The sequence below is a fragment of the Callospermophilus lateralis genome, chromosome 14 (genome assembly GCF_048772815.1).
Source record: "Callospermophilus lateralis isolate mCalLat2 chromosome 14, mCalLat2.hap1, whole genome shotgun sequence".
Lineage (NCBI taxonomy): Eukaryota > Metazoa > Chordata > Mammalia > Rodentia > Sciuridae > Callospermophilus > Callospermophilus lateralis.
The window spans coordinates 96,027,899-96,043,658 of record NC_135318.1 but is presented as its reverse complement, the minus strand read 5'-3'; the positions used below and the strand labels follow the sequence as shown (position 1 = coordinate 96,043,658).

Below are 15,760 nucleotides of genomic sequence, written 5' to 3'. Positions count from 1 at the left end.
TGGAGCAGACGTTGAGTGTTTTCTGTTTATCCAGAGAGTCTCAGGAGAGGGCAGCACCTGGGCCAGGTTACTGTAGCCTGTTTTTCTCCTTCCCACAGGCCCAGTACTTTAGCCCCTGGAAAGACATCTAAAGGAGCAAGGGCAGGGCAGTCCAGGGCTCTTGACTCCAGCAGGAAGTGAACAGGACTTCAGGAACTGCAGGAGGCAAAGAATGGAGGCCAAAGGAGGTCCCAGACTGAGTGGCCTGATGAAGCAGGAGCCCTCTCCACCACGGTCGGCTGCCCTCAAGGCTCGGCCACTCCCTGCCCAGCCCACCCTTCTGCTCCCAGCCCTTCCCAGCAGCAACTCCTCCCCAAGGCCTTTGCCTCCATGGCTCTGATTTCCTGGGCCCTCCTGGGCCCTCCTAGGAGTCTTCCCCTCTCTCCACCCTCTCTCCTTGCCTCTAATGTGAGGTTCCTTTGTAACATTAAAGTTTATTTCAGCATCAGTGGCTTAAGAGGCTCCTTTCCATCTGATCCCAAGGGCATATGTCCAATGTCCAGCCTCTGGATGCCTGTGGCTTCCCTGCTACAAAATTCTCACCTCCAGCAGTCATGTAACAGGAAGAGGGGTGCAGGCCTTACTCCTGCACCTGAGGGCTCTCTGCAGATGTGCAGGGGGCAGCAGTTACCCCTAAAGCCCAAGAGCTATGGAAACTGGGAGCTGGGATGAGGAACATTTGTTTGGATCCAGTCTGGGACTACTTCCCGCCCCCGCCAGGGAGGCTACACAGAGGGAGATGGTGTATCAGGGCTGTAATTACGCTTAATTCAATTTATTGTTTAGCTCTGAAATCAACTTCCCAGACTTAGGAGTGGGGGCAGGTCCAAAAGACAGTTCCAGATCCTGCTCTTGCTTTCCCTTGCCTTGCCCCAGATAAGTTTCATGGGTTCTGATCCTTAGTGGGGTACTGGATATCTTTGACCTGCACCCTTTGAGAGTTGAGTGGGCCCTCTCTGCCCCTGCAGGTCCCTGAGTATCCATTTTCTCTTGTCTGTCCACTCCCTAATACTGGCAATCCTTGGCTGGCCCCTTCTGATTCCTGGGTTGGGATGAGATTTTGCAGGAGATACAAGAGGTAGTCAGGAGGTAGCAGAGAATTACCTCTGTGACCACTCAACTCAAAGAACAGGACCCCACCACCACCAAAGTAAATAAATAGAGGAACTTCAGTGGCTCCGTGTGCAGACCCAAAGTGGGGCACATCCCTTCCTGGGCCTGTTTCAGACATAGCTGCTTCCCTCTTGGGGTCCCCAGAGTGCCCGGAGCCAGGGGATATATTATTCCAAGGGCACAGACATAGCACAGTGCCAGGTGCCACACAGGACATCTTTTCTGCTTCAAAGTATTTGCCAAGTGAGGTGGAAGAAACCCTTCCAGAGCCAGGGTGACTTGGATGCCTGGGCCGCATGAGTTCTGGTTTCTCTCTGGCTGCAACAGATGCTGCATGGGCCTTGGCAGCCCAGGGGCTGCCCAGCAGCAGCCCGCCCAGGTCTTTGGGTAAGAGGGCAGGGCCTCCCTCCAGACTGCCTCTGTTGCTGACACTGCACATCCTGACAGTGGATCCTCAGTTACTTGGTGTGCTCTGGAAACCTGGAAATCACCTTTGAAATTTCCCTTCTTTGTTCTTACTGCCAATAGCAGAGACAGGTAGGGAGTCCTGAGTGGCTGAACTGGGAGTTTCCAGTTCTTGAAGCTACCCCTACCTGGCTTGGGGAAAGGGAGGGTCTGTCTGTCAGCATAGATAGATGGAGCCCTTCTCCCCAGTCCTGGCTCCCTGCTCCCTAAACCTACTCATCACCAAGAAGGAAATAGATATCAAGGAGAGAGGAGGTGTTGGTGACAACTCAGTCCCTCCAGATACCTGGCTGTAACCTGAGGAGAGGTGTGCACTGGAGGTCACCCAAGGGCGGATGCTATCCCCTGGGCCCTGTAATGGGCCCTTGCTGGGACTGGCTGGAAGCTGAGTAGATGTCCCCAAATGTGCTGGGATCAGTTAGAGATCCTAGCCTCCTGAAGGCCACAAATTCTATAATGATGCTGGCAATTTTACCACTTGCCCTTCGGGTCTTTGAAGCCCCTGGGAAAAGGCGGGGGATATCCTGGTAGAAGCCACTGGAAAAGCAGTGATGACGGATGTTTTCCTGCTTCCTTTCAGTGATGGTGGCAGGGAGGGGCTGGAAAGGGAAAGGCTTCCCAGGTGGATGGCTTTGATAACCCTCCTTTTAGAGGAAGTAGAGGGAGGAAGTCTCTTTTCCATGTCTCCACTCCCAGGGTCCCTGAAGGGTGGCTGACCCAAGCTTTTTCACTTCCCATCTGTGGGTTGACCCTGGTCCTTCCTCCTGGAGAGATGCCTCAGGGGAGTAGCAAGTGAGTAGCTCAAGTCAAGGGCACCAGGGTTCACGACCGGTGGTGGGGGGTGGGGGAAGGGAATTTGCTTTTCAGGTGAGACTCCTGGGCCATCTCTAGAGACTGGCCAGAGCTGCCAGAGATCTTTGGAGAGCCTCAGCTGACATGTAGCACATCTTTTATTTCCCTTACTTGGCCACAAGAGCAAATGGGGGCAAGTAGGAGGAGGGTCTGTCAGGGCTTAGGACCTGAAGGGTGTATGCCTTCCATAGCAGACACCAGGCCAGTCTGAGGGAGACTAGACAGGTATGTGACAGATGACTGACCCCACCCCCATTTTAGTAATTTTTATTTTCAGGGAGTGCTCACCACTGAACTACACACCCAGCTGCTTTTAATTTTTATTTACTGTGAGTCCAGGTCTTGCTGAAATGTCCAGGCTAGCCTGGAACTTGCAATCCTCCTGCCTCAGCCTCCCAAGTAGCTGGAATTACAGGCATGTAACCACCTACTTTTTCTTAATGAAAGACCCAATATCCTTAGTTTTCTACCAGTTGTTCTTTTATTCAAAGGCATGAATCATGAACAAATAGTCATACAAAGAAACTTTATCCTCTGCCCACCCACCTACAGAAAAGGTCAGTGCCGGGAATGAACAGAATACAGCAGGAAATGCAGGGAGGTGGAAGGGGGGACTGGAGCCTGGTATTTATATTTTACTTATTTATACCTCCTGGAGATCAAACTCGGGGCCTTGCATATGCTAGGCAAATGCTCTACCACTGAACTACATCCCCAGCCCTTTGTATTTTATTTTGATACAGGGTCTCTCCAAATTGCCCAGGCTGGCCTTGAACTTTCCATCCTCCCCTCTCATCAGGATTATAGGCCTGTGCCCCTGGCCTTTCTGGAGCCTTGTTTTTGAGGAGTCTTTGTGAAGGAGGGGCTCATGGGTCTGTTACTGGAGGCTTCTTTCTGCCCACATCCCTGGCATAGGGGACCCTGATGCCTGCCACTGAGTACAGAAGGAGACTGTCCCTGCCAGTGAAACCAAACCACCTTTTGAAACTTTCCACTGGGGCCACCCTGGAGGTAGAGCCAGGGAGCTCAGGTCTCTGACTGGTAACCCTTGCACCTAGAGGCTGGTGGTGAGGCTTGAATGCAAGGAAAAGCAGGAAGTGGACATTGTCAGGGCACATGCTGACTTGTTGGAAGACAGAAATGGGAATACCAAGATCTGATTTAATTTAACACCCCCACCGGCCCCCGCAATTGAACCCAGGTGCTCTAGTACTGAGCACTGCATCTGCAGGTATTTTTAGTTTATTTGTTTTTATTTGTCGTTGTTGTTTTTGAGACAGGGTCTTGTTAAGTTGCTTAGGGCCTCCTTAAGTTGCTGAGGCTGGTCTTGAACTTGGGATCCTCCTGCCTCAGCCTCCTGAGTTGCTGGGATTACAAGCGTACACTGTCATGCTCAGTCATTACCAGTTTTTACAGGGTGGTCATGAGGGTAGAGTGGGGAAATGTATGTGAAGGCAAATTGGACCATCTAAAGCATAAAAAGAATGGGAGAGAGCATCTGCATATCAGTTAATCCCCACTTAAATGGAAGCAGGGTCTAATCAAAACTAGAGGGCTGGGGATGTAGCTCATGGTAGAGCATTTGATTTGGCTAGTGTGCTTGAGGCCCTGGGTTTGATTTCTAGTACTAAAAAAATAAAATCCATAATCAGAGGAGGTAGTGCATCTTTTCCCTCCCTGGCAGCTGTAGCAGGGCACCTGCCCTGCCCACCCCAAGGTAACTGTAATCTGGCTTGCCACCAATCTCCAGCATCTCCAAGGCCACAGCTATTTTCCTAGTGGAAAGGAGCTGGGAAATGTGGTTTGGCCAGAGAGAGAGAATGGGGCCTTTTTGTATACCAGCAAAGACCCAGTTGTTACTGAAACCAAACTGGGCGGCTTTTCTGAATTATCTCCACTGCTTTTCTGGTCTCCACTTTTCAAATGCCAAGTTTTAACCCAGAACAAAAGCTTCTGTCCCACTGATTTACACTCTAGATCAGACAGCCTAACAGTGTTTCTTCCCTCCAGGACTCCCCCTGGCTCAGAGTTATGGTGGAAACCTCAGGGCCTGCAGTCCCTCCACTCTTGCCCTTTGGCTCTAGTCAGGGGGTGGCCTCCCAGAGGTTCCTCTGTCCACCTGCCCAACTCCGAGGACCAGCTGGCAGGAAGGAGGACTTGCCAGGCAGCACCGCCCAGGAGGCCGGAGCTACAAGTTACTTGGAGGAGTGAGCGGCTGTGAGCCGGCTGTGGGCGGAGGCTGGCGGTTCTGGAGGTGGTGGTGCTGCTCAGCGTGGCTCCTCAGCCCCTTTCATCTGAACATCAGGGCTCGTGCCACTTGTTAATCTGCCTTCCAGTGGCACCAGAAGGAGTCATTTCCTGGGGGTAGGCTCTGCCGGGAGACTAAGAAACAAGGGACGGACTGCCGGAGACTTGGGTCTGTGAGGATCATTCCAGTTCGAGGGCAGGGGCCAGTGGGCGTTGGGTCCAGAAACCAGGAAGAATTGGGGGCCAAAAACCAGACAGCTCTGGTCCTCCCCCAAGAGAAGCCCTGGGTTTCCTCCCGCGCGCGTTTCTGGAATTCGCGCCCTGAAGTGGCTCTCCTGAGTTGGTAACTGGAGAGCGAGGCGCACCTCAGCCCCATTCCCGAGCCCAACCCGCCGCAGGTCTTCGGGGGACACTTCGGAAAGGCCAGGTGAGTCCGATTCTCCAGTGGCAATGCCCGGAATCCCTCCCCGCCACCTCCAGGCGCCGTGGCGCAGATCGCGACTCCCAGGCCTGGGGCGGCTGAGCACCCTGAGGGGCAGGGGTCCGAGCCCTGGAGCCCAGGGCAGCTGGGCCGGCGGGTCGCAGCCCCCTCCTGCGCGGGCCTCGGCGTCCCGCCCCCGCCCGACCCCCCCGCCTGACGTCAGGGGAGGGGGCGGAGAGCGGCGGCCGCGGCGGAGAAAGAGCCGGCCCCGGCGGCGGAGCGCCGAGCCCGAGCCCGAGCCCAGGGGCGCGGAGCGGAGCCCGGACGCGGGGCGGTGGCAGAGGGGCCGCGGAGGCGGGCGGCGGGCGCGCGCGGGGTTAGGGGCGGGCCGCGGTCGGAGCCGAACGCGAGGGCGGCGCCCAGGGATTCGAGCTGTGTGCAAGAGGTGAGTGAGGCCGGGCTTGCGCGGAGCCGGAGCCGTGGGGCCCCGGAGCCGTCGCTTTGTCCCCCTTCTCGGACTCGGGCTGCTGCGCGCGCGAGGGACAGCGTCTGGGGACGCAGGGAGGGGCGGCGGCCGAGACAGCTGTCCGCCCGGGGTCCTTCCCTCGGCTCCCTCAGGCTGCTTCGCGGGCGCTGAGGAGCGGGGCGAGCAGTGCCCGCTGCCTCAGGGGCAGGAGGGGCGGGCAGGGGAGTGGGAGACCCTCGGGCTGTCCGCGCGGGGCCGGGATCCCCGCCAGGCTCCCCAGCTGCTCCCGGCTCCTCCACCCCCGACGGAAAGTTTGGGGCGGGCTTGGACCGTGGCCGATGTTGTGGGATCGGATTTCCCTGCCGCGGCCCCCTGCCTGCCCGCCCGCCCCGCCGAGGAGGCGGGTTGGCCGGGAAAGCCAGGCCCCCGTCTCCTGCGCGACCGCTCCGTTCCCGGTTGGGGCGCCGCCGTCCCGGCCGGCCGCTTCGGGTGGGCAAGGGTGTCGAGCGCACAGCCCGGACCCCACGCCCCTCCACCCCTGGGCGGTGGGTGTCTTGCCCTGGGAGGAACCTGGAGTGGCGGCTCCGCTGCTCGCAGATTTTCGGGGCACGCCACTGGGTCCTGCCCGAGCCTGGGTAAGGGGCACAGAGGCTGGGGGTGTGTTGGAGGAACTGTCGGGGGCGAACGCAGCCCTATCCCCCCCGCCCTTCCCGCGCTGGGGATCTGGGCCGACAGAGGGCGTCCGTAGGCCAGGCTCCACCATGCTCCCAGCGCTGCCGCTTTGTTTGCATTCAAATCCCCCGAGCTGGGGGAGGGGAGAACCGGGGGACCCAGGACGGGGTCTTGGCGGGGACCCTTTGTTTTGGGGTGAGCGAGTCCCCAGCTTCTGTCTCTGTACCTGGTACGAGGTAGGGGGAACAGAAGCAGTGGAAATAAGTACCGATGGTCTGCTTAGAGCAGGGCCCCCTGGGCGCAATCCCCGAGTTGGAGAGGTTCGTCACACCCCAGGGAGCGCTGGGGCGCCGGCGGGAGGCGTGCATCCCCCTTGGTCCTGGAGGAATCCTCTTGGGCTCCCCAGCCCCTTTATGCTTCCCCGCCCCCGCCTGCCAGCGCTGCGGGGAGATCCCGGCTTTGACCAAAACTGGCACTGTACCCCTGTCGTCCCTCAGCCCGAGGGCTAGTGTCTCCTAGGAGGCCAAGCAAGGAACAGGATGAGGCCCTGGTCATTTCCACGCCCATCCCACCCACTTCCTGCCTCCCTCTTGGGCAACAAAGGGGCCTCGGGAAGCTGGGCCCCTGCGGCTCCCGGCCCCACTCCCACTCTGTCCCTGTCGATGTGGAACGGGGTTTTGGGCTCTGCCCGGCTATTGTCTGCGCTGGGGGAGGGGACAGGCTGGGTCCAGGACTTATGCATGCAGCCTGCTGCACCTAGTCCCTGGGTGGGAAGCTTTGCCACCCTGCCCCACCATTTGTCCCCTCACTCCGCCAAGGGGTTTGCCTCCCAGAATTGGGTTGGGGCTGGCTGGAGCTCAGTGGATGCAGGTCCTGCTCCTTGAGGCTATTTTAAGAAACTCTCAAACCTCTTAGGTCTGAATGTGTGGGGGGTGTCCCTCTTTTTTTATTTTTCTAAACTAACTTCCTGTTGAGAGGGCTAGGGAGGGCCTGGAAGCCTTAGGGGGCTTTTTGATATTTGTCCATGCCTCTAGCTGATTCACCTCCTCCCTGTCTCCCCCAGGGAGACTGCTGGGTCACTGGGGGACTGAGGGGTTAGAGGCTAGCTGTGGGGAGCTAGGTTCCCCTCATAAGAGAGGGGCCAGGGAGCTCCTGTCAGGTGTCCTGTGTGCTCTCGGTGTGGCCCCCTTCCAAGTTGTTTTCTCTGGCCATGCTGACCATTTCTTTTCCCTCGGCAGGACTGCTGGTCTGGAGCTTAGAGCTGGGGCGTGCACCATGGCCCCACACTGGGCTGTCTGGCTGCTGGCAGCAGGGCTGTGGGGCCTGGGCATTGGGGCTGAGGTGTGGTGGAATCTCGTGCCCAGGAAGACAGTGCCTTCTGGGGGTGAGTGCTTCAAGTCGGACAGAAAGACTTGGGGAGGGAGGCAGGGGACAGGCTGCCTAGGAATTGCCTCTAAGCCTGTGGTCGGTTTATTCTGATGTGTTTGGTGCCAGTTTCTCAGAAATGTAACTGGACCCAGGGACCCAGAACTAGGTATTGGTCTGGACCTGGGATGCATCCTAGGTGCCCCTTTCTGACACTTAGGATGGCACTGGGGGAATTTTTACCAGCCCCCCAACCCAGATTTTGCTGGCCTGGTGTGCAAGTGAGAGCAATGTCTGCTCTCCATGCTCGCCTCATGAATCACTGCTGCTGGAAGCCTAGGGAGAAATCAGAACCAGGACAGGAGTTAGCCAGAGACTGTCCCCCCAGTCTTTCTAGTTCTCTGTACCCAGAAGCCCCTTATCCACCCCAATAGACCCTCCTGCTGCCCACACGCATACTGTCTGGTGGCACCTTGATGGGTATGCATAAGTGCATGTGCTCACATTTGGGGAGGACAGGGCAGACCTGGCAGTCTCCTTGTGCACACACACCTGTGTGAAGAGGTGATGTCAGGTGTTTGTATCATCCCTGCACTCTGGGGACCTGGGATGAGCTCACCTCCCACAGGCTGCACTCCACTACTAAAGAAGCCCTCCTTTGCCAACCTGTGTCAGCCAAAGACTCAGGCTGGTTTGGGGGGACCTTCAGGGCAGGGGGGCAGCTATTTAGGGGACTGCTGTAGGGGTCGTATACTGGATAAATGGTGACATACCCTGTGTATGCTGAATGGCAGCAGAGGTTCCCAGGCTCAAGCCTCAGTGTCATCTCTGACCTCCCAGTGCCAACTCCTTCCCCTTCCCCTCCTGCCAGCCCTGCCTGTCCCAGGCCAGCTGTGCTTGCATCTCTGACAGCCTGGAGTGAAGGGTTTCCTGAGACAGCCCACGACTCTTCTATATCTCTTGCCCTGCTAGACTGGCTGCTGGGCCTGGCTGGACCCTGGTGCAGGCATCAGAGCAAAGGAGGAAGCAGAAGACAAGGAAACGGGGGTGGGGGGGTGGGGGGGTGCCCAGCTCTGCAGCTGGAGGTGCCGCTGACCCTGACAGGGAGAACCATCAGTCTGATGGCTTCCTCTGGCCGGAAGCTGTGGCTGAAGTGTCCTTCCTTCCTCCTTACCAGCCCAGATTTGCCTCTTCCTGGGCTGAGGAAGGCCGGGGAGGCCTGGGTGGAGCCGTCAAAGCCAAAGGCTATTCAGAAAATGCCCTTTATTGCTAGCCAGGGGCGTAGCTGCCATCTGCATGTGTCTCTCATGGGGAACCAGGGTGGTTGGGCCCAAAAGACCATTGGACAAGGCAAGACTGGAACCCCAGGGAAGCCTGCCTGTCTGCATCCTGCTCACTCTGGCCTTGTCCTTGTCCCTGCAGATCTGGCCACGGTGGTAAGGCGGTTCTCCCAAACGGGCATCCAGGACTTTCTGACGCTGACTCTGACTGAGCATTCCGGACTCCTGTATGTGGGGGCCCGAGAGGCCCTGTTTGCCTTCAGCGTGGAGGCTCTGGAGCTGCAAGGCGTGGTGAGAGGTGGGGCAGGGGAGGCACGCGGGTAGGGTGACAGGACAGGAGGCGGAGGAGCTTGCATTGCAGGCTGCCCCTCAGTCCCCAGGCCTGCCCACCCTCCTTTAGAATCAGCAAGTTCTCTGCTCCTTTCTGTGGCACTTATTGGTTTCTGCCATAGTGGGGTGGTTTGGGACTCCCCTCTCAACACACACGTACTTGAGATTAAACCCAGGGGCACAACTCTGAGCTACATCCCCGGTCCCTTTTTAAAGTTTATTTAGAGACAGGGTCTTACTAAGTTTCTGGGGCTGGCCTTGAACTTGCAATACTCCTGCCTTAGCCTCCTGAGTGACTGGGATGATAAGTGCCAGGGCCCCTGGCTGGTAGGTAGGAACTTCTGTCCTCTACTGAAAGAAGCCCCCAGAGGATGGGAACCAAGTTTTCATACAGGGTATCCTTGTGCTCAGCCTGTACTGTGACATTACCCCCCCTGTCCCCTAGATCTCTTGGGAGGCACCAGCTGAGAAGAAGATCGAGTGTACCCAGAAAGGCAAGAGCAACCAGGTGGGTGCTCAGGCACTGCCCACCTGCTGGACCTCACAGGGCACTGTTTCTTGCGTTTCTATTGCACCAGGGTGACGTCTCTCCACCCTGGCACTGGTGGCCCCACACTTCAACTGTCACTGACTGACCCCTCTCCCCCGCAGACGGAGTGCTTCAACTTCATCCGCTTCCTGCAGCCCTACAACGCCTCCCACCTGTATGTCTGTGGTACCTACGCCTTTCAGCCCAAGTGCGCCTACATTGTGAGTGCTGCCCCTCCCTGGCTGCCCTCTGCCCTGGCCTCCAGTAGAAGGCCCTGCCCTTGTTGCCTGTCCTCCTGACTGACTCCCTCTATCCCTAGGACATGCTCACCTTCACTTTGGAGCGTGGAGAGTTTGATGATGGGAAGGGGAAGTGTCCCTATGACCCAGCTAAGGGCCACACTGGCCTCCTTGTGGGTGAGTGGCTGCCCCCATACTGGGTGAGTCCCCTGGGACTTGGCACACTCTGTAGTGTCTCCGGCTTGTTTCTGGTGTGGCTGATCCTCCATCTCCTGCAGATGGCGAGCTGTACTCAGCCACCCTCAACAACTTCCTGGGTACCGAGCCTGTCATCCTACGGAACATGGGGCCCCACCATCCCATGAAGACAGAATACCTGGCCTTTTGGCTCAATGGTGAGCAGGGTGTGGGCTGGGGAAGCCCAGGGCCGGAGGCCTGTGAGGGTCCCAGCACCCCACAGCTGACCCTCCTTGCCTTGCCACAGAGCCCCACTTTGTCGCCTCTGCCTACGTCCCTGAGAGCGTGGGGAGCTTCACCGGGGATGACGACAAGGTGTACTTCTTCTTCAGCGAACGGGCTGTGGAGTATGACTGCTATGCCGAGCAGGTGGTGGCCCGAGTTGCCCGCGTCTGCAAGGTACTCAGTAGCCCCTCGGCATGGGCCCCGGGAGCCCTGCTGGCACTGCAGGGGCTGACCCACTGCGTCCCCTTGCCATCTGCCAGGGCGACATGGGTGGCGCGCGCACACTGCAGAAGAAGTGGACCACGTTCCTGAAGGCACGGCTGGGGTGCTCGGCGCCCGACTGGCAGCTCTATTTCAACCAGCTGTGGGCTGTGCACACCCTGCAGGGCGCCTCCTGGCACAATACCACCTTCTTCGGGGTTTTTCGAGCACGATGGTGAGTTGGCTGGGAATCCTGCGGAGTTGGGAGTACCAGGTGTTCAGGTTAGGGACAGTGTGTGGGTGGGAGGGCCTACACCAGGCTGTCCTCTGGGGAACATCCAGGTGGTCAGTGTCTGGAACACTGGGTACTTGCCTGATCTCCCCTCCCCCACTTTTTTTTGTACTGGGAATTGGACTCAGGGGCATTCGACCACTGAGCCACATCCCCAGCCCTATTTTGTATTTTATTTAGAAACAGGGCCTCACTGAGTTGCTTAGGGCCTCGCTTTTGCAGAAGCTGGCTTTGATGCAGGCATGCGCCACTGAGCCTGGCTCATACTTGCCCCTTTTTAGAGCCCTCTGGGTGAGGTGGGCAAGGCCCTGGCCTGGTGGCACTTTAGAGCGGACTGCTGGTATATTCTTGTTCCCAAGAGCACTTTGTGCTAACGCCTGCTTTCCTGCTATTCCCATACCTGGGGGGAGATAGTAAGGCAGGCACTGGACCTGACCCTTGCGGTCCCTCTCTCACTGGAATAGGGGTGATATGGACGTGTCTGCAGTCTGTGAGTACCAGTTGGAAGAGATCCAGCGGGTGTTCGAGGGTCCCTACAAGGAGTACCGTGAGCAAGCACAGAAGTGGGGTCGCTACACTGACCCAATACCCAGCCCCCGGCCTGGCTCGGTGAGTCCCCATGGTGGGGATGCACTCCCTCTATCAGTTCCAATGGCCTCCCACCCAGCTGATCACTCCCCTGCCCACACCCCTGCCTCCACCAGTGCATCAACAACTGGCACCGTCGCCATGGCTACACTAGTTCTCTGGAGCTGCCTGACAACACCCTCAACTTCATCAAGAAGCACCCACTGATGGAGGACCAGGTGGCACCTCGGTGGGGCCGGCCCCTGCTCGTGAAGAAGAACACCAACTTCACCCACTTGGTGGCCGACCGCATTACAGGACTTGACGGAGCCACCTATACAGTGCTGTTCATTGGCACAGGTAGGCAGATGCCGGGCGTGCCTGGGGCAGGGAGATGCCCAAGAGGCTCATTCCCTGTCATTGACACCCTGTCCTCCAAACTTCCGCAGGAGATGGCTGGCTGCTCAAGGCTGTGAACCTGGGGACCTGGGTCCACCTAATTGAGGAGCTGCAAGTGTTTGACCAGGAGCCAGTGGAAAGTCTGGTGCTGTCACCAAGCAAGGTAGCAAGTCAGGCCTCACGCCGCTGTCATTGCACCACTCCACCATCCCTAGTCAGGTTGGCATGGTTGGCCAGCGCAGCACACCCCAGTCAGCCCCGGCAAGCCCAGGAAGTCAGGGCGCATGCGAATGGTTCCGACGCTCTGCAGGGGCATTATGTATGCAAGGTCCCTGCAGGGCTGAATTCCTGGGACCAGGCCTGACACCTGTGCTCGCATTTTCTCCAGGTGCCTCCATGTTGGGCTGTGGCTTTGCCTACAACCTCCCCTCTGATCCTTCCCGGCTGGCTAGGCCTCCCAGCTTTGACATATTTACAGCGGCCTCCCAGGGTTGCTTTCCGCCCAGTCCCCAGTGGTGCTGTGGGCCTGACCCTCTGCTTCCCCTCCCTGTGCCCCAGAGTTTTGGCCTTTTCTTTAACCCTCATGCAAAACTTTATGGCACATTTGCAGCACCCTCTCGATGCTGATTTGTTTGCCTTTTGCCAGCTATTGTGACTTAAAATTGTGCCCAGCACATGGAATAATGGCAGAAAGAGAGTGTGGGGTTGTGTAAACACTCAGATTGGCAGTTACCATTCAAACAGAGGAAAACACCTTATGCTGCACTGGTGCTATTGTAAGAGCTGATGGAGCTGGAGGAACATGTTTCTTGCAGTGTGTGTGTGTGTGTGTGTGTGTGTGTGTGTGTGTGAAAGAGAGAGAGACAGAGAGAGAGGGAGATATCACACCTCTCAGGCTCACGTGTCTGTTGGCCCTAATAAGGTCATGTCCACCATAAGGTACTTAGGATTGTGCCGGCTGTCAGGAAACCTCTGTTCTTTAGGCCTTGGGTCCTCTCTGGAGGGCTGTTGTTCTGCCTTCTCCTCATCTGGTCACCTCTCCTGCTTATGCTTCTTGGGGTCTGAGCCACCCTACGCTGTGTCTGGCCCTGGGGACCCTCTCATGCTTCTTCTCCTACAGAAGCTGCTCTTTGCGGGCTCCCGCTCTCAGCTGGTCCAGCTGCCCCTGGCAGACTGTGTGAAGTACCGCTTCTGTGCAGACTGTGTCCTCGCCCGGGACCCCTATTGTGCCTGGAATGTCAACACCAGCCGCTGTGTGTCTGCAGCCAGCCACTCTGGGTGAGTCGGGCTCTGTGAGGGCTGGGATCAGGAAGGTGGGTGGGCAAGGTGTTGGAGCCAGGCTGCTGACACTCCCTGCTTCTGCCAGATCTCTGCTGGTTCAGCACATGACCATCTCGGATACCTCGGCCTTTTGTGACCTTCGTGGCAGTAAGAAAGGTGAGCTCTTTCCTGGCCCTGTCCCCTTGGGATGGGCCCTGGGTCTCAGCTGGGGTTTCCGTGTCCCCCTGCCCTGGGTCTCTTGCACTGACCCTGCTCCTTTCTGCTGCTGCAGCCAGGCTCACGCCCAAGAACATCACAGTGGTAGCAGGCACGGACCTGGTGCTGCCCTGTCGCCTCTCCTCCAACCTGGCCCACGCCCGCTGGACCTTTGCGGGCCGGGACCTACCTGCAGAACAGCCCGGCTCCTTCCTCTACGATGCCCGACTCCAGGCCCTGGTGGTGATGGCCGCCCAGCCCCGCCATGCTGGGACCTACCACTGCTTTTCAGAGGAGCAGGGGGCACGGCTGGCTGCTGAAGGCTACCTTGTGGCTGTGGTGGCGGGCCCTGCAGTGACCCTGGAGGCCCGGGCTCCCTTGGAAAACCTGGGGCTAGTGTGGCTGGCTGTGGTGGCCCTGGGGGCCGTGTGCCTGGTGCTGCTGCTTCTGGTTTTGTCCCTGCGCCGGCGGCTGCGGGAAGAGCTGGAAAAAGGCGCCAAGGCAGCTGAGAGGACCCTGGTATACCCCCTGGAGCTGCCCAAAGAACCCACCAGTCCCCCTTTTCGGCCTGGCCCTGAAACAGATGAGAAACTTTGGGATCCCGTTGGCTACTACTACTCAGATGGCTCCCTCAAGATTGTGCCTGGACACGCCCGGTGCCAGCCCGGAGGGGGGCCCCCATCTCCACCTCCTGGCATCCCAGGCCAGCCCCTGCCTTCTCCAACCAGGCTTCACCTGGGGGGCGGGCGGAACTCAAATGCCAACGGTTATGTGCGCTTGCAGTTAGGAGGGGAGGACCGGGGAGGGCATCCCCTGCCTGAGCTGGCTGATGAACTGCGGCGCAAACTGCAGCAGCGCCAGCCGCTGCCCGACTCCAACCCCGAGGAGTCCTCGGTATGAGGGGAGCTGCCCACCGCATCGGCGGGGGAGGCGCAACGCCTACATTTGCACAGGCACCAGCTACCTCAGGGACATGGCACGGGCACCTGCTCTGCCTGGGACAGGCGCTGCCCAGCACTCGCCCGGCCATGAGGACCTGCTCAGCATGGGCACTGCCACTTGCGTGGCTCACCAGGGCACTAGCCGCACAGGAGGCTCCTCCTCTTCTGTGAATCTTGGACACGTGGGACCCCAGCAGCCAAAATGTTTCAAGGCAGAAGTTTCAAGATGTGTGTGCGTTTGTGTGGTGCGGGCGTGCGCGCGTGTATGTGTGTGTGTGTGTGTGTGTGTGTGTGTGTGTGTGTGTGTGTGTAGCGCGTAGCCTTCCTGTTTCTGTCAGTCTTCCCTTGGCCTGGGTTCCTCCTGGTGAGTCTTTGGAGCTATGAAGGGGAAGGGGTCGAATCACTTTGCCTCTCCTACCCCACCTGCCCCGAGTGTGGGCAGTGATGTACATATTGGGGTGGGGTGGGCAGGGTGCTGTACCCCTTTGGGGGGAGTGCAGGGCTCAGGGGTGGGCCTAGTCCTGCTTCTAGGGCTGTGAATGTTTTCAGGGTGGGGGGAGGGAGATGGAGCCTCCTGTGTGTTTGGGGGGAAGGGTGGGCGGGGCCTCCCACTTGGCCACGGGTTCCGTGGTATTTTATACTTGTCTTCTTACCAAACAGGGCTGGGAAAGGTATGAGGGAGGGAATGGAGAGGGTGGGCATGCTGTGGATACTGGCATATCCTCTCCCAGCCCTGGGAAGAGGGCTCTCCTAACAGTGTAACTTATTGTGTCCCCACGTATTTATTTGTTGTAAATATTTGAATATTTTTATATTGACAAATAAAATGGAGAAAATAAAGCTGTGACAGGGATAAGACATTTGGGCCAAAGCCCATCTATCAGGGTACCAAGAGGGAAAGATCCAGGCTGGGTTGGGCTTCCCACCACAGTCCCAGGGCATCTGCCCCTTCCATGGGCCCTTCTGCCTGTGTCCTTTGCCAGAGGGGACAGCCCAGACTCCAGTGTTTTCCCACAGTGGTGCCTACAGGGCTGGGAAAGAGACCAGGGCCACAGCCCCTCGGGAGCCAGGCTTGGCTCCTGGCCAAAGGGAGAAGTCAGGGCAGGGGCGGGGAGGGGCCTGCCTTCCCAGAACTCTGGGGAGGGCGAGTGGGAGTCAGGGGGCTGAAGGAGGAGTCCTAGAAGCAGCCTAAGGGTGTGTGGACAGTGGTTGCTTTCAAGAGGATGGATCAGGGAGGAGAGATGCAAGAATGCCAAGTCTTCAATGCCCCAACCATGTAGGGAAGGAACTTCCCTTCCTGCCACCCAGTGTGTTCCAAGCCCTTCTCTTGGTGAGGGTGGTACAGGGTCCAGATGTTCCACAAATAACGGGCCCTAGCTTGGGATTCATTTCTGAGTGCTCCTG

At 58.1% G+C, this 15,760-nt stretch overlaps 2 protein-coding genes across 8 annotated transcripts in view; both read left to right on the top strand.

Moving 5' to 3' along the window:
• Nucleotides 1-471, top strand: part of Fam178b (family with sequence similarity 178 member B) — an 82,889-nt gene extending 82,418 nt beyond the window's left edge. For all 6 annotated transcript variants that reach the window (XM_076833388.2, XM_076833386.2, XM_076833387.2 and 3 more), the window contains one exon: nt 99-471. In XM_076833388.2, the coding sequence (XP_076689503.1) occupies nt 99-131 (33 nt within the window). In that variant the 3' untranslated portion in view covers nt 132-471. The remainder of the gene's footprint in view (nt 1-98) is intronic.
• Nucleotides 472-4,715: 4,244 nt separating this feature from the next.
• Nucleotides 4,716-14,878, top strand: Sema4c (semaphorin 4C). 2 transcript variants are annotated; one of them, XM_076833431.2, is made up of 15 exons: nt 4,716-5,143; nt 7,514-7,659; nt 9,063-9,211; nt 9,696-9,758; nt 9,902-10,000; nt 10,099-10,195; nt 10,297-10,413; nt 10,503-10,654; nt 10,741-10,916; nt 11,438-11,582; nt 11,678-11,900; nt 11,990-12,102; nt 13,060-13,217; nt 13,306-13,376; nt 13,492-14,878. In XM_076833431.2, the coding sequence occupies exons 2-15, from the start codon at nt 7,551-7,553 to the stop codon at nt 14,313-14,315; spliced, it is 2,496 nt and encodes an 831-aa protein (XP_076689546.1). In that variant the 5' UTR covers nt 4,716-5,143; nt 7,514-7,550; the 3' UTR covers nt 14,316-14,878. The 2 variants fall into 2 exon arrangements, with proteins under 2 accessions (XP_076689546.1, XP_076689545.1); XM_076833430.2 differs by lacking the exon at nt 4,716-5,143 and adding an exon at nt 5,411-5,582.
• Nucleotides 14,879-15,760: the final 882 nt, after the last annotated feature.